The 21,956-nt window shown below is 41.7% G+C and overlaps 1 protein-coding gene across 16 annotated transcripts in view; it reads left to right on the plus strand.

The window, feature by feature from the left end:
* Positions 1 to 2,833: 2,833 nt before the first annotated feature.
* Positions 2,834 to 21,956, plus strand: part of KCNMA1 (potassium calcium-activated channel subfamily M alpha 1) — an 881,172-nt gene continuing 862,049 nt past the window's right edge. For 6 of the 16 annotated variants that reach the window (XM_039482448.1, XM_039482449.1, XM_039482444.1 and 3 more), the window contains exon 1: positions 2,836 to 3,191. In XM_039482448.1, coding sequence (XP_039338382.1) covers positions 2,874 to 3,191 — 318 coding nt within the window. In that variant the 5' untranslated portion in view covers positions 2,836 to 2,873. Of the gene's footprint in view, positions 3,192 to 21,956 lie in introns of all 16 variants that reach the window. The other 10 variants (XM_039482439.1, XM_039482440.1, XM_039482447.1 and 7 more) reach the window with 3 other exon arrangements.

Genomic DNA, 21,956 nt, shown 5'->3' on the forward strand with positions numbered 1-21,956 from the left:
GGCTGCTTTTTCCTGATGGGTACAGGGATTCCTATGTATGTATAACCCCTGTTAAAGGGAGCTCTCTCCATCTCCAACCCAGAGGCCTCTACTATCAAGGCTCTAGTCCTAGTTCTAGTGTGGAGTTATCTAATAATTACATCTTTGCAGCACCAGCTGTCCCCTCTGTGGGTTTTTAAGCTCCTGTGAGCAGCCAATAACTGGTAACAAAAGGGGGAAGCCAATGTCACCACCATAATCTGGGGCTGTGTGTGTCAGGGAGAGCGCTTCACAACCTGACCCATTTTCCACCAGCTAGAAGAACCTTCTCCTTCCTTGTCACAGCAATCCTTGCTAATCCTCTAGTTCCCAGGTGTTAAATATCTGGCCATTAGCCAGTTTCCTAAGGGGCCAGGTGTGTAGTATTTCCAAACATACAAAGACTTCTGTATGTACTGTGACAACTTACTTCTGTATATCGGAGAGGTCATCAGCCTACTACTGAGAAGAAGCCACCTCTCTGGTGGAATATGGGAGGTGTGTACAGGAGCAAACTATAATAATACACTTCCACACTTGGATCAAATTGCACTATGTATTTCAGTGGTCAGGTTAGCATATTTTTCAAAAGCAGCCCTGTAGAAAAGCTTAATGCAGTCTTCAAATGTGGTTACTTCGATTTTTAAAAAGTCTCCATGACAGATGCAGAAATGGGCACCATTACGGTCAGAGGTTAAGTAATGATTATTTTATAATGGTGGCTCTATGCACGACCAATAAACAGATCTGCTGGGGAAATGTCATGCATGCACAGGCTTTGGTATTTTAGCCTTGGAGAGATGACAGCAGGATCTGCCTAGCAAGTTATGCAGACAACAGGGTTAGCGGAGCATGTGTCGAAGGGGGATTAAAAACCATTTTTTAAAAATTATCTTGAGCTTCTTTGTAATGGGCAGACGAAAAGCGCCAGGGTCAGAGGAGATTTTTGTTGTTTCTTTTCTGTTAGTGTCGTTAGATTACATTTCACGGAGGCACCTGTGCCATTCAGCCATTTACAGTGTTTGTAACGCATGGGAAATACCCCCCTCCCCATAGTTTCCTCATGTTCAGATCAGGTTTTTTTTTCCAGCGAGCTTTGGAAACAGCAACTCCTCCCCGTATCTCCTAGCACCTGCTGCTGCAACTCAACCAGCCACCGGCGTTTGGAAGATCTGTTTCTCTCCCTTCCCTGCCCCTCCTCCTCACATATAACCTCCCCCCCCAACAAAACACCTCGCAGTTTCGCATTAAGATTCTGATTGAATTAAACAGGGCAGAAATCCTCGCTCCCCCCATCCCCCCGCACCAGGATTAACGCCCCTGCTCTCCCTCTTCGTTTTGTTGCGCCTGGTTAATTGCACTGGCCTGGCTACTTCCAGGGAGGGAGATGGAGGAATAAATAGGATGAATGGCACCCGAGCAAGCTTCCAGCAGCTCCGCTGCCCAGTCCCATCTCTCTCGGTGTGTGTGTCTCTCTCTGCCCCGCATTTCGTATTCCAGTCACTACGATCTGCTGTACAGAGAGAGGATGGAAAACATCGGTATTGGAAATAAATCGCATTAGCCGAAGTGGGGGGAGCGAGACACAGAGACGTGACAGGCACCGTGCGTTAGCCGGTACGTCACGGCAGTCACCAAACCAGACAAGAGCACATTGGCTTTTAAGCGTGGGGGGGATTTTGTTTGCACCCTCCCCGTGCTCCCCCTCCCTCCTTCTCTCCATCCGTCAATCCCCATCTTGGCTCAGGCGATCCGCGCCCCGGAGCCGGGGAGGGCAGCAATGGTCTCAGCTAGGCGAGCAGGACTTGTTGGGCGGGCACGGCTCGGGCTGAGCGTGGCCCCGCCTCGCTGCTACCTGTAAATCGTGTCTCTCTTGCGCCTTATCCAGCCCAATCGGCGGCTTCTCCGGAGCGGGGGCGCCCGGGCCAGCTGGAGAGCGGAGCGCACGGGAGAAGGAAGCTCGTAGGGTGGAAAGCGCCGAGCCGCTGCCGTACCGTGACCATGGGGAACCAGCAGCCGGAGCTCTCCTGAGCTCAGCATCCTCTGCTCCAGCAGCCGCCGAGCCCTGAGCTGGGGAAAGCCCCCCGAGGTCTCCTTCATGCGCTCATCACCCCACGGCGCCCGGGCCACACGCGTCGCGGGGGCTGCGAAAGCGCGTCTCCAGCCGGCGGCTGCAGCTGACAGGTAGAAGAGGAGCAGAGAGCGAGGCGCAGACAAACCCAGCCGGGGCAGCGGGGGGCTGGTGTGTGGCCGCGTGCCCGGCGGAGCAGCAGCCGCCGCCTCAGCCCTGGAGGAGGACCCTGAAGGATGGGAGAGGAGGAGGCAGCAGCAGCAGCACGAGCGCAGATGGGCAAGTGGAGGATGAATTAAGATCCCCAGGAGGCTGCTGCCAGGAGAGAGTGGGGAGAGGCGCGGAAGGGGCTGGACTTGGAGGAGGAGGAGGAGGGTGTGCGCGTAGGGGGGGGCGGAGTTGATTATTAATAATAAACAAGTTCAAGACTGCTACTAATAAACCACCGCCGGGGAGAGCCGAGGCAGAAGCTGGAAGAGACCCGTTGGGGGAGGGGTGTGTGCGGCTCTGGGTACCTTGGAGAAGGCGCGGGTGGCTCGAGGCATTAGCCTGGTGGACGTGGGGGTTGCGATTTGGGGGGTGGGGTGGGGGCCGTGTATCGGGGAGGAAGAGGAGGCTGGGGGTGGGCATCGCCTCTCCGCAGCAGCAGCAGCAGGAGGGGGACATTTGGCATCGGCCGGGGGGCCCGGGGACTGCGCGGCATGGCTGGTGAGGGGTGTTTGGGGGGGCGCTGGCGGTGGGGGGAGCTCTCCGGGGCCCCCGCGCGCCCTGCTGGTTGTTAGCTATGGCAAATGGCAGCGGCGTCGGCAGCAGCAGCCTCAGCGCCTCGGGAGGCAGCGGCGGCATTAGAATGAGTAACAGCATCAGCGCCAGCAATCTCAACACGGACTCGTCCTCGTCCCCGGTCAGCTTGCCCAAGATGGATGCGCTCATCATCCCGGTGACCATGGAGGTGCCCTGCGATAGCCGCGGACAGCGCATGTGGTGGGCTTTCCTCGCCTCGTCCATGGTCACGTTCTTTGGCGGGCTCTTTATCATCCTGCTCTGGAGGACCCTCAAGTACCTGTGGACCGTCTGCTGTCACTGCGGGGTCAAAAACAAGGTGAGCCCCTCTTCCCCCTGGCGGTGGGGTGAGGGTGCCCCGTCCGTGGGGGTGATTTCAGGGGGTCTCCAAGGCGCTGGGGAGCTGGGAGAGAAGGCAGGGTTGTTTGGTGTTTATTGTAGGGTCGCGCACTGACGCGTTGATCCAGTGGCTGTGGCGGTGTTGTTGTAGGGTCGCCTTTTCGGTTCTGCGAAAGGAGCCGCGGCGGCTGAGTATTGTAGGATGGCTCTGTTTGGTGTCACGTTAGGAAATGTTTCCCCAGAGACGGCTCCATCTTCAGCGGTTGGTGACAAGAGATTTCCCCTCTGCTGCCTGCCGCCCAGGTCAATGCTGCCCATTGACATAGCGGGACAGTTCTGCGGAGATGGCCCCTAAGATGACTCACCCCTAGACTAGAGAGATCTCTCGGGGAAGGATAGTTGGTGGTGCTGGTTGTTCTTTGCTGACTTAAGTTGTTGTTTTCTTCCATGTCGCCAGGAAGGAAAAACTTGGTAGAATTCATTCCTCTTGAGGCTAGGTTCACAGGACCAAGCGCCTCTGATAGGCTTCTGTTTGGTGTGGTAAATGTATTTTGTGAATTTGTAAGTAACTGCACTGGATCAGATTTTCTTCTATAATTGCCCCAGGATTTAGCACTTAAAGGTGCATCGGAGTCCTGCCACCATTTACACCTTACCAGATGGGAAGTAGTGCAGTGAACATGTCAGCTTCTCTGAGGTCGTCTTCAAAACCCAACCTAGGAGACTGATCATGGTTAAACAAAGATGATCATGATCGTTCCTTTTTTTTTATTTGAGAGAAATGGGACAGAAAGTGTTAAGGTTTTGAATTTGCTAAAGTGGATTTTGACAGGCAATTTAAGACCCCAAAATAGACTGGCAGCTGGAGTTTCTCCCCTTCCCTTTTCACATTTTTTGGATTACACATGGAATAATATCTGCTTTAGTTATTCCTGGCACACAAATACTCACAAGAACACACACACCTTTTAATATATGGTTGCTAGGTTGCTAGCTTGCTTTGACGTACAGTGTGCTGCCTACCCCTCCCCCCACATATGATCTGGCACAACCTGGCTGCACAAGAGGGTTATTTTTTTTAACTGGAAATAGGAAAAAGTTATAAAGTATGGTAATCATGTAGCATCTTGGGAAATGTGATACAGTTCATTAATATCTTTCGTGCGGTGGGTAGTTTATAGTAAAGTTGCCTAAAGAAGAATCTCTTAATTTCAGTTGGAAATAATCTGGGTTTATAATAATTGTGCTATTAGTAGAAAATGTGGCAATTAAATAGATGGGGTAAAGTGAAACTTTTAACTCAGGTTTGACTTACAGAAAAAATACCAGGCAACGGGAGATACCTTGGAGATTTCTTATTTAATAAAAATAACTGAAATGTGAGCTTGTGGAAGGAGAGATTTGTCAGGTGTGCTCATAGAGCATAGTTATATTTTATGAAAATAAATGTGTGTTTTGGAAAATACTGGTACCTGTGAAAGGAAAAACCAAATTCCCAAGAGAGCTAGATTTGTCTGGAGTTTCCCCCTCTATATTTTTAGGCCCCTCCTCCACTGGTGGTGATGAGCCACAGAAGGCACAAAGGATACAGAAAATCCTAAGAGGTGATTGACATCATTGCCTACTTCTTCTAGATTCAAAAGCTAGAGCAAGCCACCTTTTAACAAACTGTTTATTATAGTCCTTTCATAAATGTCCTTGGACTGAAAATCCGTTCTTAGGAGGTGGTCAGTTAAAGCAGCTCATGTATCTCTTAAGGAAAGTTAGGAAAGGCACATCTAAATTGTCTTCTAAACATGCATTTCAAACAGGCCAAATGTGTTTATTGAGTTAAATAATTGTCTGTCACCACTAGTCTGAACCTTTTATGTTTGAGTTGTCTCAGGGCTTATTTACTTGTGCAGGGCAAATCCTCATCAAGTAGTAAGCCAGAAGCTTACACATCTTGGAGCTAAAATAGCCAGCTCCATGATGATCTGTCTGTGGAAGAGGTTAGGGAGGACAGTGGAGGACTCTGCAGGCAGGGGGAGATGTGCACCTTTTTTAGGATGAACCTATTACATTTGTTCAGATTTTCAAGCATTTGGTAAAGAATAATTAGCAAGCCCCCAGTGCTGCATTACTGGCATGCCCAGTAGTCCCACTGATTTCATTGAGAGTTCTGGGTGCACAAAGAATGCGTGATTGTACTGCAAATGCTAGAAAAGGAGCCTGCAACAGATACAAGCTGAAATGGTAAATGCAAGCCCCTTAAACTTCTGCACAAGCTTAATGCCCCAGGGCCACTTGGGAAAGGCTGCCGCAATAGACATGTGAATATGCACACATTCACATGTATGTTATGTCCTCTACTTTGAACCCCCAGCAGAAGTACTGGGGCTGACCCATGTGTTTGGCATGAGAAGAGCCCTAGTATGTCCCTTTTCCTTCTCTTCTGGTGGGGCAGAGCTAAAATATCCTACTCCTTGTATCTACATAAGGAGTGGTCACAGTGTTCTAATAAATCTTTTCATCTCTGACTTCTTTGACTTATACTAAATAATTTGCTCATGTATGAAAGTCATAGGGAGCAGAATAACTTTGTCAGCAGCTGATCAGTACATCAAGTTCATGCAGATTGCAGGAATTCCATCACCTGTTATTCCAATAGCAGCAAATCAGTTGCTGTATGCTTTTCCTTAGAATCCCAGTTTAAAGCCCTGTACTTAATATTCCTGCAGGACTCTGTCAGATTCACTTTGTGGATCTAGCTCTTTTTAGCGGATGCATTGTATGAGCTACAGTTCTTTTTCTTGCTTTTTTATTTTTAACTGCATTGTGTTTACAGTTGTTTTTGGACTTAAAAAATTTTAAACACTGTATTTAGCCCTTTATCCGATACAAAATGTGTGGAGGCTGTATTTTAATTTTCTTAGGGATGGGTACAAGAGAGAAAGGAATGATAATATCCAATAGAATGCTTTTCAAAATTCCAAAACTTTTGCATAGTAATATGAAATTAATACTGCCCATTTTTGCTATTAACTGTTGAAGTTACAATTTATTTTGGACTGTAGGCTCAATTTGAAAGGTGGCAATATTTCTTTTTTTTTTCTTCCAGTATGCCAGAGAGAATGATGTAAATTCAGATCTGTGTTAATCAGTACTTCAGACAATAGAAAAGTAACTGCAATTTCTGGCCACTATTTTTTTTTTGTTATGTATCTAACAAGTTACACATTTTAATTTTATTTTTGCAATGATGCCTTTAGTCTTGTTTTTAGAGAGTTGTAAAATGCTGTTTGTTTCTCAATGTCTTGTGTTTAGTGCTGCATCTTAAGTAGTAAGTAGCTGTTTTCTTATTAAGAATTAGGAAGAAGTTCTTGAGTATGGTTTGCTTTTTCTCTGTCCTCTTTGGCAAACCTGTTCAGTTCCTAAATTAGTATTTAAAATGGCAGAACATGAGATAGGAATAAGGTAGATTGGTCATTCTACTTGCTATTCTGTATGGCAATACAATAAAAAGATTCAAATATGAATAATAAGAATTACATTTGCGTTGCGTAATTTACACAATTACATTTGATGGGATTAAAAAAATAAGGGATATAATACCTTGTGCTTCAAGGCATAAAGTGATCACTACCCGTCTGAGGTTAGGATGGAACCACCTACTCCATGGACATAATTGTCCATTACAGGTTTTCTTGGAACTTTTTTTGAAGCATCTGGTACTAGTCACTTGATAGATACTGGATTAGATGGACCTGCTACTGGCAATGCCTGTGTTCCTGAATGACACTACTCTACTTTCAGGGTGTTTGGTTATATACCAGTTAACCTCTAAACAAGCTAATCAGACAGATTGCCTGGCCCTTGCACAGGTTTGCAATGGAAAGAGAGGACATGTAGAATGTCTTTCCCACAGGGATTCCAAGACAGGGAGTGGGTCCAATCAGGGGCGGCTCTAGGTATTTTGCCGCCCCAAGCACGGCAGGCAGGCTGCCTTCGGCGGCTTGCCTGCGGGAGGTCCCCAGTCCCGTGGATTCGGCGGCATGCCTGCGGGAGGTCCGCTGAAGCCGCGGAACCAGCAGACCCTCCACAGGCATGCCGCCGAAGGCAGCCTGCCTGCCGCCCTCGAGGCGACCAGCAGAGCGCCCCTCGTGGCTTGCCGCCCTAGGCACGCGCTTGGTGTGCTGGTGCCTGGAGCCGCCCCTGGGCCCAATGGGAGTCCTTTTGAGGAGGTGACCATACGCAGAGTGCCCTCTGGAAGGGTGGGGCATTGGCACTTTATCTGTGCTCCCTGGATCCCCAGAGGGCATTATGCCTAAGGGCAGGTCTACACTAAGGGCGGGGGTCGAACTAGGGTACGCAAGTTTAGCTACGTGAATAGCATAGCTGAACTCGAAGTACCCTAGTTCAAACTACTTACCTGTCCAGACGCCGCAGGATCGAAGTCCGCGGCTCCAAGGTCGACTCCGCCACCGCCGTTTGCAGTGGTGGAGTACCGGAGTCGACCGGAGCGTGCGGGGAGTTCGAACTATCGCGTCCAGATTAGACGCGATAGTTCGAACTCCGAGAAGTCAAACTCACTGCATAGACCCGGCAGGTAAGTGTAGACTAGCCCTTAGTTATTATGTCTCCCAGAGCTTCTTCTGGTATGGCACATCTTTGTGACAGCCCAATCCATAGCGTTCACAGCTGTTTCTCTAAAAACAGATGTTTTGGGGAATTTGCTTGCAAATCACGGGGACACACCTAGTGAGTGACTGAAATTATTAACTACTAACCATAAAACTCCTCTTTGCAATTAACTTAAGCCACTCATTTCAGTAAATTTTAAAAAATCACATAGTGTTAGGGCTGGGTGAAAAAAAATCTGTCAGTTGTTTTTGATGGGCAAATTGGATTTTCAGTGAAACTAAAATTTTCATGAAGTATCTGTTTTCCTTGAAAATGTTAGAATTTTCAGTCACAAACCAAACCCTAAACTGGAAAAAGTTTGCCATGAAAAGTCAAAAATTTCCCTGGAAGGAAAGCCCCATTTTCGGATCAGCTCTATATAACATATAGACAGACATTTTAGCTTTTTATGGAGTGACATCTTAATCTGTGGACACCCCTCCAAAAAATCCAAATATCCAGATATATCAGGTATATACCTGTATGTCAGATATGCACATATCAGTAAGGTGGGAGCGTCCTCGGTTCAAAGCTGCCTATACCAAGCTTGTCTTGCCTCTCTTTTTAATACATACTGAACAGAAGCAAAGGAACAGAAGAGGATTGGATAGCTCATGAGATTAATAGTGAGCTACAGAGCATTTTGCTTTTAGGTCAGAGGTCAAACCTGGCCAAGGTTGATAGTGACTGAGACATTACCATCTTCTGGTTGACTGTATGAAACTACTTGGTGAGTCTGAGTTCTGTTTTTAGTGAATAGGTTGCCAGTTGTGATGTGAATGTCATCAGAGAGGTCAAGGAGGGAAAGGGCCTTGAAGGCAGAGCTACCTTCAATTCTTTATTTGTTCATTACAGAACAGCAATTAGGCACCTGCATTGAGATGTCACACTGCTGTACATCACCCAGGCCATACGTCTGCTGTGGAAAAAAATGTGCTTTCAGTCTCCAAAGCTCCTAATTCATTACCAAATTCATTTCAATTTAAAAAATGTAGAGGATAAAAATAGACACAAATCCAAAATATCAAATATCTGGATAGTGCTTTAAAAGGCAAACAAAAAGCCCTTTAGCAGGCTTTGAGTTAATCACTGTTCTGACCTAGCACCATACACTGGCTTTTGCAACAAATATGTTTGACAAAGAAAAAAATAAAAGCAAAATCTGAAGTGAAGTGCTCTAATATAACACTGGATTACCCCATCACATGACATAGGTGTAAGTGTTACTATGGAAGCCACTAGACATCACACTTTTTCCCAGTGAAGCACAATTGAAGCAACAACTGTGATAAGGAGCTTTGTGCTGTTTAATATTGATCCACATACCCAAGCCTGATGCTTGTGGGATTCCTGCAGTATATAACCCTAAATGTAGATTCACTGTGAAAATTTAGAGTCTTCACTAGTTCTAAATATAACCTCTGCCTAACAGTTGTATGTTGGTCTGCAATAGAGAATGTGTGTGAGGCACTGCTGTAAGTCCTCTTAAAAGGACCTTTTAAACAAATCTGTTCAGAACATTTAGGTCGCAAGCTAGGAGAGTCTTCTGTGGAATCCTACACTGAAAAACATAGACACTCTTGTAGTCCTTCAGTACAATCACAGGAAAGTGGATTGTGAGTTTCTCTCATCAAAGCTCCTTATTTCAACAGATCTTCAGAGTGTGGAGCATGTGGTGACCAACATGCTAACTATGGAACCACAGTCAACATTTAATGTCCTGTCCTGATCTTTTAGAACCCAGATGACTTCAGTGAGGTTGTGTGTGAGTTTAAGGGTTTGCCTGTGCGGGCCCCTTTGCCTGATCAGGCAGTAAACCAGCAATGGTGACATATTTTAGTGTGCTAGATTGTAGGATGGAAGTCCTATAACCTAGCTAGATACAGGAATATGACAATATAGAGTATTCCAGCAGGATACTAAGGGGAAGAAGGAGGGGATCCTTTCAGCTTTGATGAAAAGTTATCTGTCTGGAATTGTATGAAGATCCTGGAATTTCAGGAAGTTGAATATTCAAGTTTTCAAATTCCCAATCGAAATTTGTCCAGGGAAAGCTTAAAAAGCTGCACTCTGAACATGCATTTGGTGGAGTTTCTTGTCAGAGGAAATATAGTGTGTGTGTGTTTATAAATATATAAAACATCTACTTTGAGGAAAGGAAATGCATTATTCTCCTGCAAGTTTGAATTCAGGAACTGAAAGGAAGGTGGGGACGAGAGGTAATGTGTTGCAAGTAGAAGGTCATTTACAGAATTGATGGCTTCTGCTTTGAGTTCATACCTTGCTGAGGTATTTGAGCCCAATTCTTCACTGCCTTATACCTTGGGTTCTCATTTACTCCAGTGTAATGTGGGTGCAAAACTCTACCAGAACAGAACAGTAACATTTTACACTTATTACACCTGTTATTTGCACAGAGATAAATGACAACAAAAGGTGTAGGGCGGTGGAGAATTGGGCCCTGTATGCTTGTGTGTGTGGTTGGTTGGAGGGGAGGGGATAAAGCCATTCATTTTATGAAACACAGAACAAGCCCAGCTGCTTTTGAGCAAAATGAAGACTGGAGGTACAGCAAAAGAATCAGTTAGTGCTTGTGACTCTGAAGGTGGAGGTTGGACTTGGGTGATTTTTTTTTTAAAATAAATTAAATTTGTCAAATTATTCATGCATATATTAGTCAAATAATTATCCCAGCTCTAAACCTGGGTGAATTAATTATATGCACACACACGGAATAATGTATTAATTCACCTTATTTGACCAATTCTAATGGAGTTGTATTGCTATGGAAGGGCCCATTTTGAAGTCTAGATATTAATAGTCCCAGATTATATGCCAGTTTTGGATCTATGAAAGGAACACTTTATTCCCATAGATAGCATATGTGATCCTGTTTGAATGAATGCAATGCTGTAGAGTTCAGTTTGATTTGGCCATGTTGCTTTTGGATGATCTCTGATATGTATTTGTCAGTTTGGTAGCTCCAGAACCTGAGAGCCTTAACCAAAGCCTGTTGAATTTGTTGGAAACAGTTCCACTGACTTCAAGTGGGCTTTGGTCCAGGCCCTGGATGAGTATTATACACTTTAAAACACTTTAAAAAATCTTATCTGTTAACATTTTTGATCATTAAAACTGAATTTTTAAAAAAGATCTAATCCAGTTTTCACCATTCATGCTGAATGCACTTTTTGTATTCTACTTATCTTGGACATGTGCTCGCTTAGCCTATTGCTGTTATGTTTGGGTTTCTAACACTACAGGAGAAAAGTTAGAAACTTTTCTGTGTGTGTGTGTGTGTGTTGGGGGGGTCACATTAACATTTTTAACTACTACTTGGCCCCTCTGAAATGAAAATCTGGGTGCTGAAACTGTATTGATAGTACATCTACCATGGTCCTTATCCTGCAAAGTGATCATCATGGGTGGGCATATGCACTTTTGCAGAGCCACACTGAATTCAACGACGGAGCCATACACGGGCAAAGGTCTCCACTCACATGGATCAGTTTGAAGGACTAGGGCTTATGTTTGCAGCTAGGTCCCAAGCCTGCAAATCCTTGAGTGTGCACCTCACTTTAGTACTGTAAGCAGTTCTGTTGATTTACCTGGGACTTCTCCCACTAAGTAAGTTAAATGTATGCAAAAGTATTTGCAGGATTTGGGCCTTAGTTTGGTGCATTTGAAATACAGCATTTCATGTATCCTTGCCAATATTTTAATAAACATGGGTACTAGTTGTACAAATCACGTCACTTCTCTGTTCTCCATCTGTAAACTAGGAGTAATAATATTATTTTCTTTCTTTTTTTTTTTTTGTAAAATGCTTTGAGATTTATGGCTGAAAAGCCTATATAAAAGCTAGTATTGCATTTATTGTGTATAAAGGGAAATCCTTCTTCAGGCTTTTATGTCCTTTAATTGTGTGTATCTAATGGCATAAACTAAATGCTGACCTAATTTGTCAAATATACGGTATTCATGGAAAAACTGGAATTTATATTCAGAACTGAATATAAAATACATGGGCAAACAATATGACCTCATTATTATTTATAATGGGATAAACGAATACCTATTACTAGGTCATAATGCCACTGAGAAGCTATGGTAAAATTATAAACCACAAGAATGGAGCTTGAATGGCTTGTCACTAAAACCATCAGATAACATTCCACCATGTTACACATTTATTGTTTGGTTTATTAATGTACAGAGAAGTACATTTAGAATATATCTTTCTGTTGTCCAAAAAATGGTGGCTAAATATTTGTCTTACCTTTTTCTTTGCACTTTGCCTTTCTACACTCTATCCACTATGCATGAAATACTTTAATACTTAGATAACTCTTTGGTCTCCTTTTTGTTAAATTCAAAAGGAGACACGTTCAAAGGTTGCTATTGATAAGTTAAGAGTAACCACAGCATCACTGATGCAGTAGTTAAATTCCCTTCTCTATATAAGGAAATACTGTTGTGGTTAAGATACTCTGTAGTAAGTAGTTGTAAACGGTGGCCATTGTATTTCAAATAAAATGGTTCAAAATATAGTGCTTTTCTTAAACATCTTAAAGTTTTTTTTATGAAAAGCTATGCTGATGAATTTATTTATTTTTGTGAATTTGCATGAGTATTCCATTGGGCATAATTGATTGAGCTGATTTACCAGTGGCTGGAGAGTTGTCTTATTTGGACTATGTGGGCCATGGGTTAAGATTTTGTCACGGTTATTTTTAGTAAAAGTTACAGACAGGTTGCGGGCAATAAACAAAAATTCACGGAAGCCTGCGACCTGTCTGTGACTTTTACTAAAAATAAGGAGGGTGGCTGGCTGGGCGGGGAGGAGAGAGGGGAGAAACTAATGGCTCCAGCCCCCATCACCTGAGATCTGTGGAGCCTCCTGCCGCCCATGTCACGGGGCTGAAGCTGAAACATAAAATGTCACACAGGTCTCTAAAAGTCACAGAATCCATGACTTCTGTGACCTCTGTGACAAAATCTTATCCCTAGCCATGAGTGATGCAATTCTCTTGTCAGTTGTTCTCAGTAGAGTCCATTGGCCACAAGCGATTGAAGTCAGTTGAATTACAAAGCCTAGTTGCTAATCATAAATATATGCTTCTATTGGGTTGTGAGGTTTGCAGGATCATAACCAAAAAACTGTAACCCTTCTTATGTGTGTGTGTGTGTGTGTGTGTGTGTGTGTGTATATATATATATATATATAAAATACCATTTAAGTCATCTAGACTATTTATTCACATTCCCTCTCCCCCATTACATAAGTGTCTGGCCCTTAGATTATATATGATACAAACACTCCCCTCCCCTCCTTTAGACTAGATGATGATTTCCTGCATTTCCTTAACTTTTGTATAAGTGAATATTTCTCACATTCTGTTAGATTATGCAATTGCACTAAACTGTCTTTATTATGTGGCACAGCCTTTAATTTTAGAGTCCTGTTTCCCTGTATTCCATATATACTTATATCTCATTCCACAAGTTACTTCATGTGTTAAGTTATAATAAGGCAAAACCTCTTACCCCTTAATTGTGCAAGTAATGGCAATGGTTTTGTATATGTAAAGGGAACAGGATTTTTACCCTATATCTTACACACCTGAAAGATCACAAAGAACTTTACAAACTCTATGCACAGAAATCACTTAGGATCAGATTTTAAAAGGTATTTAGGTTCCTAACGAATCAGGTAGGTGTTAATATGGATTTTCAAAAGCCCCACCTATATCTTTAGGTGCCTAAATATCTTTAAAAATCTGACCCTTAGTTCATTGCTGGAATGCATCCACCTCTATGATGAAAAATGTTCACAACTGTCCATTGTTAACAGTACTACCCAACTGTTTAAAGGTCTGATACTACATGGTATTTAAGCATAAGGAATTGAAGAAGAATGGAACACTTAATTCCCCTGAACTATTAAATTAGTAATAGCTGTAAGAGTATTATATTTTGCACTAATATCATAGAACTCTTACATTAATTCTGTTAAAGTATGCATGATTTTTATAGGAAATTGTGCATCAGGTAGCACATGTGCTATTTTTGTTGATATATGACACTTAGGCCAATACTTTCAAAAATAAATGCTTGAAGTTAGGCTATTAAATTCATATTTAGGCACCTAAATAAGTGGTATGATTTTTCAAAAGTGATGAGCATTCAGCAACTTCATTTGACTTCAGTGAGAGGTGCTGGGTACTCAGCATTCTGAAAATTTGGTCGCTTATTGAGGTACCTGAATGTGAATTTAAGATCTGAAGTTTAGGCACCTTCTTCGAAAATGTTGATCTTGCAGTGTTCTCTGAATTTCTTTGATTTATGCATAAATTCAACATGCTCCCCTGTCGTGCACGCCTCTCTCTTTCTCTCTCACACACACACACAGACTCAGAGGAGTGTACCTCAATGTGTTATTAGCTTATGTACAATTTTACAAATGCTTCAAGGCAATAATATCTGGTACATTAGCCTGCTGCATTTATACCCGTCTAGCCCTAAATTTCTTTCAGCCTAAGAGGCTGAGGTATGGCTCCCACACAAACAAGGGTTTTGTTTAAAGCTGTTTGCTTTTCAAATAATTTTAATAGTTTGGTAAGTGAGGAACAATGCATTTGGCTGGTATTTGTTGGTACTCTCCATTCTCTTGAATTTGTGGGGATTATTCTGAACAGAATATGACATGAATGGCTACACTTATTCCCTTTATGGGCTGTAGGGGGTTATTTATCCACAGGTGCTTTGTGCGTGTGGATGTATGCCGTCTTTCAGTTTTTTGTTTAAAGAAAAGTAATGGCTTAAGTATAGAAGACCTACATTCAACTCCTATGCCAGAAATAGAGGTTTTGTACAAAACTAGAACACATCTCTGGAACTGAATGTATAAAATGCCTGCAGAAATAAAGACACTCCACCATTAATATACAATAGGATAAGAGACCTGTGTAATACCAGGTTATAAAAACATTGAGGTGTTCTGGTAACATTCTAAACTTCAAAAGTGGCACTTGAGTGGCTTGTTGCTAAAACCACAAGATCAAATTTCATGGGATTTCACATTTATTATGTTCTTTTGTATACAAGAGAGTAAAATGTTTAATTTTGAAATGGCTAACATTCATTTTTTGAAACAGGTCAAGGGTACTGCAAAAAAGTGGCAGACTCTAATACATTGGGTATAGGAATGCAGGACTCTTGTTCAGTCACCACAGCTCAGGTGCTAAAACCCTTCATTAAAATTCAAGGTGATTATTGCTGAGTCATACCGACAGCTAGGTCACATTATCTCCAGCCAGGACATAAAGGGATGGGAGTGTCCCTTCTGTCTAATGGGTATTAGTGCAGAGGGGTTGCCTAGATCGGGCTGATTTTGAGTTAGTAATAAATTCAAACTCCAGGAAGTGTTTGTTAGCTCACACACCCTGAATTAGAATACTGTGTTGAGGAGGGAGTTAGGGACTCAGCCCATTCATAAGTACTGATAATATTTCTGATACTAGTATGGGGTTGCCAAGCCTCCAGGATTGTCCTGGAGTCCCCAGGAATTAAAGATTATTTTTAGTTAAAGATTATGTCATGAGATGAAATTTCCAGGAATATGTCCAACCAAAATTGGCAACCCTAAGTGAGACAGGGTGTCATGTATGGAGTGCTTCCAGGACTGCAGAGGAAGTTTTGTCCATTGAGTGCCTATAAGATTGGGACTGTAGGCTGTAAGCTCTTAAAGTCAGGAACTGCTTCATTTTTTTGCTCTACAGAGAGCATGACACAAACTTGTTAAATAATATCATATGGTAACTACAGTGGTAAAGATTTGGGGAGAATTGTAGATGAGTTATGACCCATTTTGTTAATCTCCATGCCGTTGTTTTTTATCAATGTATGATATGTAACAGTTCCTACCCATCTCTCCTTGCTGCATTACCGGGGTGGGATCTCAGTGCAGATTGTTCCAGCAGACTGGCTTGTCTTTATTGCTGGCCTGTATATCCTCACTGTGTTCTGGCACTGGGAACACCTGGAGCCTTTTGTAGCAGGCTGGCTGATGTCTTCAGTGCACTCTGTGGATGGGAACCTGGAGCCAGCTGGTTGGCAAAATTTAATGACATGACTGTGGATGAAACCCCGCTGCGCTAAAAATGTCATAGATGGGCTCTGACAATATCCCTGACTAGTGTTGACATAGCTACTTTGTTATGACCTCTTTATTTTCTCTCAAGCTTAGGAGTTTTGGTGACCCTTTGCAGTCTGTATAGAGATAGACATGTGCCTCATATGTTGAGACTGAGCTTAAAAGGAATCAGGTAGTGACAGGCTATATTTAACAACTGCTTCCTAATTCATCCAGTATATAAAGAGCTCTGGTGTGAGATGGTGGGTGAAACAGTCAAAATGTGTGACATTAAAGAAACAAAATGCTATAGGGCCTCCTCCAAAAGCCACTGAAGCCAATGGAAATATTCCCATTTGTTTCGATGGGTTTTGGTCCAGGCCCATTATCATTAAAAATCTTGGTCCTAAAGTTTTTGTTTTCAAACACTTAATATTCAGAGTTTCCTATGTTTCCAGTATTGCATAGTTTCTTTTAATCATCAGTGGCTGAACTGAAAACTCGAAAAAAATCATTTTGTTTTTAGATTGTTTGAACTTCTGTTTACAAAAGAAATAAAATTTGCAGTAAAATTCAAAACAAAAATACAGTTTGAATTGAAACATTTTGTTTAGAAAATGTGAATGCAAACCATTTCAGAATTGTTTTCCTTGTTTGTTTGTTTGGGATTTTTTAGACCAAAACATTTAGGCAAATTTGACTTGAATTAATTAAATGTTTTGGTTGACCTGAATCTATATATATTTTTTTAGGTGGAAAAAAGTTTTAGACAAATTTTTTTGCCCATCTCTAAGAGACTTAATTAAAATATGTTTTGAATTTATTATGGTTTTCCTGTCCTGGAAATGTCTTCCCTCACTGACTTTAACTATTAAATAGTGCTGCTGTGGGCCAGTAAGTGTCTGCTGTGTTTCACCTCTGAGCTCAATACTTTTCAGTGGTGTATCCTGAATGTAGTTTTTGTATTTGTCTTTTGGATCCTCTGGGAATATAGGCATTATATGTATTGTGTAACTGTAATAGAAAAAGACAATGGCCGTGTCATTTATAATTGATGGAGATAATCATTCCAGGTGACTTGAAACTTGCTGATCTTACTGCCCCAAGACCTGATGGAAATTACTGCATGTAATTTCTGAAAAGCTCAAATCAAATTATTATGCCTTAAGAGAACTATAGCAATCTTTTAGTCAATAACACAAAGATGTTCTACTGAGTGCTGGTCTCCATACAAACAATTTTAGTTTAAACTGGTGCAAACTTCTGTGTAGACACTCTTGTTTTGGTTTAAGAGTGGCTTATTTTGGTTTATCCTAAACCTAAATGATTTAAGCTAAATCGAATCAAGCCTGGGTTAAATTGAAATAAGAATCCACGTATCCTTTTGTACTAGTTTAATAAAATAGCTTTAAAATAACAATTTAAGTTAACCCAGTGCAACTCTGTGTATGCAAATGCTAAGGATACAACATCTACCCGCAACACACTCTTTAAAAATCGATGGTGGGACTTGTACTCCTGAGCCATTTTGGCTATTTTTGGACTATTTGGGGCTACTTTTTGACTGCCAGAAGCTGGGACTGGATGACAGAAGATGGATCAATAATTTCCCTCTTCTGTTCATTCCCACAGAACCATCTAGCACTGGCCACTGTCAGAAGACAGGATGCTGGGCTAGGTGGACCATTGATCTGACCCAGTATAGCTGTTCTTATGTTCTTATGGAAAATCAGACCGCAAATCCGTTGTGTTTGTGTTTGCCTCCACATATTATAAATGCTAAACATAGGGGCTCCATTGTTATCCAATCAATATATGTTTAATATATTCACCCAGTTATGTTATGTGCCTGCTATCATATTTGTTTACTCATGCATAGATTCCATATTTTTCATTTGTACAGCAGCTAACTGCCAGAAATTGTACTATGTCTCTTCAGTTCTACAGGATTGCCAACCTCAGATATTGAAAAATTATGAGTCAAGCCTAAAAAATTACGGTATTTGCTTAAAAATCAAGACATAAAAATAATATAATATGGGTTCTTTTTATTTGTCCTCTGATTTCTGAGCCTTGGTAGGTATATTTGATTCACATTTTCAATTTTTTCTCCACAACCATAAGAGCTAAAAACTCATTTTTGTTTTTAAATGGGGAGAGTCTCACATAATCACAACTCAATAAATTTGGGTGTATGAAAACATAAAATATCATGAGACTTGCAATAAAATTATGAGAGCTGACAACACTGCTATGCCATTCTGTGTTCCTTATTGATGGATTTCACTGCTATGCAGAGGGACATCACAAAGCCTTTGCATCACTTAAGCCCTCAAAATAGGACATCAGAGATGCATAGGTGTTGTGTGCCTCCATTGCACAAAGATGAATTTGACCCTAAAATAAAATCAGGATCTTTAAAATGCTGCTATAAAAGAGGCCCGACATGTTCATTCCCTTCATACACAAAGCACTCATTGAATTCAAAGCTGGCCTTTGTGGTCTTCACAGCCCTCAGCTATATCCCAACCTGTTTGGGGGATCTAGAAATACAAAAAGAACCTAGAGATACAAGGTGGCTAAGGATAATATTTTTTACTGGACCAACTTCTGTTGGTGAGAGAGACAAGCTTTTGAGCTTACACAGAGCTCTTCTTCAGATCTGGGAGATGTACTGAGACTGTCTGTCTACATAGCAATTATCAGGAGGTAGCCGTGTTAGTCTGTATCCACAAAAACAACAAAGAGTCTGATGGCACCTTAAAGACTAACAGATTTATTTGGGCATAAGCTTTTGTGGGTAATTAGACACCTGCATCTGGCCCATGCCAGCTGACTCGGGCTCACAGGGCTCAGGATAAGGGGCTGTTTAATTGCAGTATAGACATTTGGACTCAGGCTGCAGCCTGAGATCTAGGGTCCTAGAGCCAAGGCTCCAGTCAGAGCCCAAATGCCTACACCACAATTAAACAGCCTTTTAGCACAAGCCCTGCAAGATCAAGTCATGTGGCACAGGCCAGCAACAGGTTTTATTGCAGTATAGACATAGCTAAATACAAGATGGAATGGATTGTTTAGCATAAAATATGTGATAACTACTTAAAGGACCATTCCAGGTGAAGTGGCCAGGTAATATCTCGTGCAGTCATGGATATGGGTGAATTATAGATTGTCCATAATAAGGCATAAATGTCTCTTTTAAGTCCATGATTTTTAGTGTCTAGCAAATTTATGAATATAAGCTCCTAGGCTCATCCTTTGAAGGTGTTATGCAGAGAATCTAAGTATTATATAATATCATTTGTATCACAGTAGTGCTTACAGACCTCACTGAGATTGGGGGGCCCTACTGTGTTAGGCAAGTATATACACCTAGTGACAGTCCCTGCCTCCAGCATTTTATAATCCTAAATCGACATGATGGACAAAGGATGGGAGGGGAAACTGAGACACAGAAGTGAAGTGACTTGCTGTGACACTTTATGGGGGTAACCCAGGTGTCTGGGGTGAATCGCTACTACCTGCATATAGCATCAGGGAATCTTATCTGTGCCCACTGGTGGAAGTTCTAAAACTACCAGCTACCAGCAATATAAGCGCTTCACTCCAGACTACCACGAGCCTTGCTGTTTCCCTCGGCAGGCTAGCAATTTATGAATCCCACTTTGTTACACCTTGAGTGCCCAGTCCCTTACCTTCTTGAAACCCACAGTGTACATCAATACATTGCCTCTATGGAAGTGGTGCACCCTGGGTTACTGGCTTCAACTCATTTCAACATCCTCCTTAGCACAAGGCACTTACATGTTTCTATAGGAAAACCAAATTGAAGTATATTTAACAAGCTTGAGTTAAAGAATTAAATAAAAGCAAATAAAATGATTTTGAAACATAAGGTTATAGGTAAAAGAAAAACATAACATGCAATCTATGCCCTATATTTATTAACATGTTACTTTCCTGTCTAATAAGGTATTGCATATGGTGCTCGTCTAACCTAGAGATCTGGGATCCACTTTTCTGGAGACACTCTCACTAGCAGAGTATCTCCCAATAATTAGTAACATCTTGGGCTCTTACTTCTTCTTTTACAGTGTCCCAGACATTTTGTCTCCATTTATAACCAGGGCATTTCATTAACTTCAGCTCAGCCCTGAAGGTCCTTTGGCCAGAGTAGTTTCTTGGGCTTCTCTTGTCTTTGTAAATGATTAGGCCTGCGCCTGGTCCAGACTGTAAACACAAGGCTTGGCTGGGTTGAAAGATGTTGAATGTTCTCGCTCTTGATTGAATTAGCTGAGACCCCACTCCGCCTCAGGTGATGTGGCTCATTTCCAACAGTTTTAGAACATAATATTCTACATTTTATATATCACTTAAAATATTTCCTTTACAAACAGCTCACAATAACTATGATGATCAGCTAGTTCATAGCAGAGAACAGACATGACCCCCTTCAGGAAAGTATTGTGAGGATTGTTGGACACAGGTATAATATACCTTTCTGGGTACATCTGTGTCATGCCTGCTCAAGTTCACTCAGCAGCTTAGTGGCAAAGTCAAGATTAGAACCTTGATTCCCTCACGCAGAGGCCACTGTAATACCAGCTAGATCCCTCTCTATCTGGATGGCAGGTTATTATCTTCATTTTACAAAGAACTATAAAGTGTTAAAATTCACCAGAATGTACATCAAAGCTCCCCTCATTCTCCACTCTGGTGGTCTCCTTTCTTTTTACATAAAACAAATCACCTGAGTTTCTTATATCTCAAAGAATTATATTGCTAACCCTCCTCAAAATTCTCAGGACAATCCTAAGCATGTCCTGAGGTGGTGGTTAGAGTGGAGTAAAAGATGTTGGCACACCCAAAAATGCAAACCCTGGTGGAAGCCATGGGAAGTTCAGAGGGTGCAAGTAATGCAGAACTAAACTGCTAGTGGAGTAACACCACCACCTGCTTGATATCAGCAAGTGCAATGTTGTACTGCAACTAGATACTGCTAATAAACCAAAAAGGCCTATAAAAATGACTAAACCATTAAAATTCCTATTTTTGGTGTAAATTCAGGCTTTGGTAGCTGTAGGTTGAGATTTAATTTATTTACTTACAAGGAGACATGAGCTCCTCAATAGATCTGAGTCATTTCTTATTTCATAAGAGGAGATTCTGTGTCAAAAGCCATGCATGTTGTACAGTATTTGCTGCCTATATATGTAAACAGTCTTAGGATGTGCTTGGATGAGCACTGCTCTACTGCTGTAATAAAACGACTATTCATACTGAAGAGAATTCTTGAACTGTCTTATATACATACAGTTTATTTGCATAAATAGGGCATAACACCATGTAAAAGTATCTAATTTTTTCCCTCAGTTGGTAAAGGTATTTTTTTCTTATAGATAAGTAAACATCTTTTTTTTCTTCTTCTATTTGTCATATCTCTCAAAGGAGAGAGTTGATTCCTGTGTTGTGCTAAAGGTTTGATATATAGTACTCATTTCTTAAAGCATGTGGACATCTCCAAAAAATAATGCTACTTCTAGAATGTGAGGGTTTCCAGTAAATATATGCTTGTTGATTGTACTATTTTTAGTTACTTTGAACAACTCATGCTGTTCCCAGATATTATTCGTGAATGTAGTATTCTGTTCTTAAGAGGAAAATATCTCAGTGTCAAGGTTCTCTCTTTGTAACCAAGAAAGGAAAGATTCAGGGTGCCTGTCAATGTTCTATTTCTTTGAAAACTGGGAGATAAGGCTAGAGATAATAATTAATAATACATGAATTGTATCTAAAATGTACCCATTTGACTTTTGAGCTGATGCTAACAATGATTGGGGAGGAGAACAGGTGAAATGATCTGAGCCAAAATAAACATGAAATACATTGTACAACCATAATGTCATTGTTTGATATAAGGCAGATGATAAACAACCTAGCTCAAAAATC

This window comes from Mauremys reevesii, linkage group 7, assembly GCF_016161935.1.
Source record: "Mauremys reevesii isolate NIE-2019 linkage group 7, ASM1616193v1, whole genome shotgun sequence".
NCBI lineage: Eukaryota > Metazoa > Chordata > Testudines > Geoemydidae > Mauremys > Mauremys reevesii.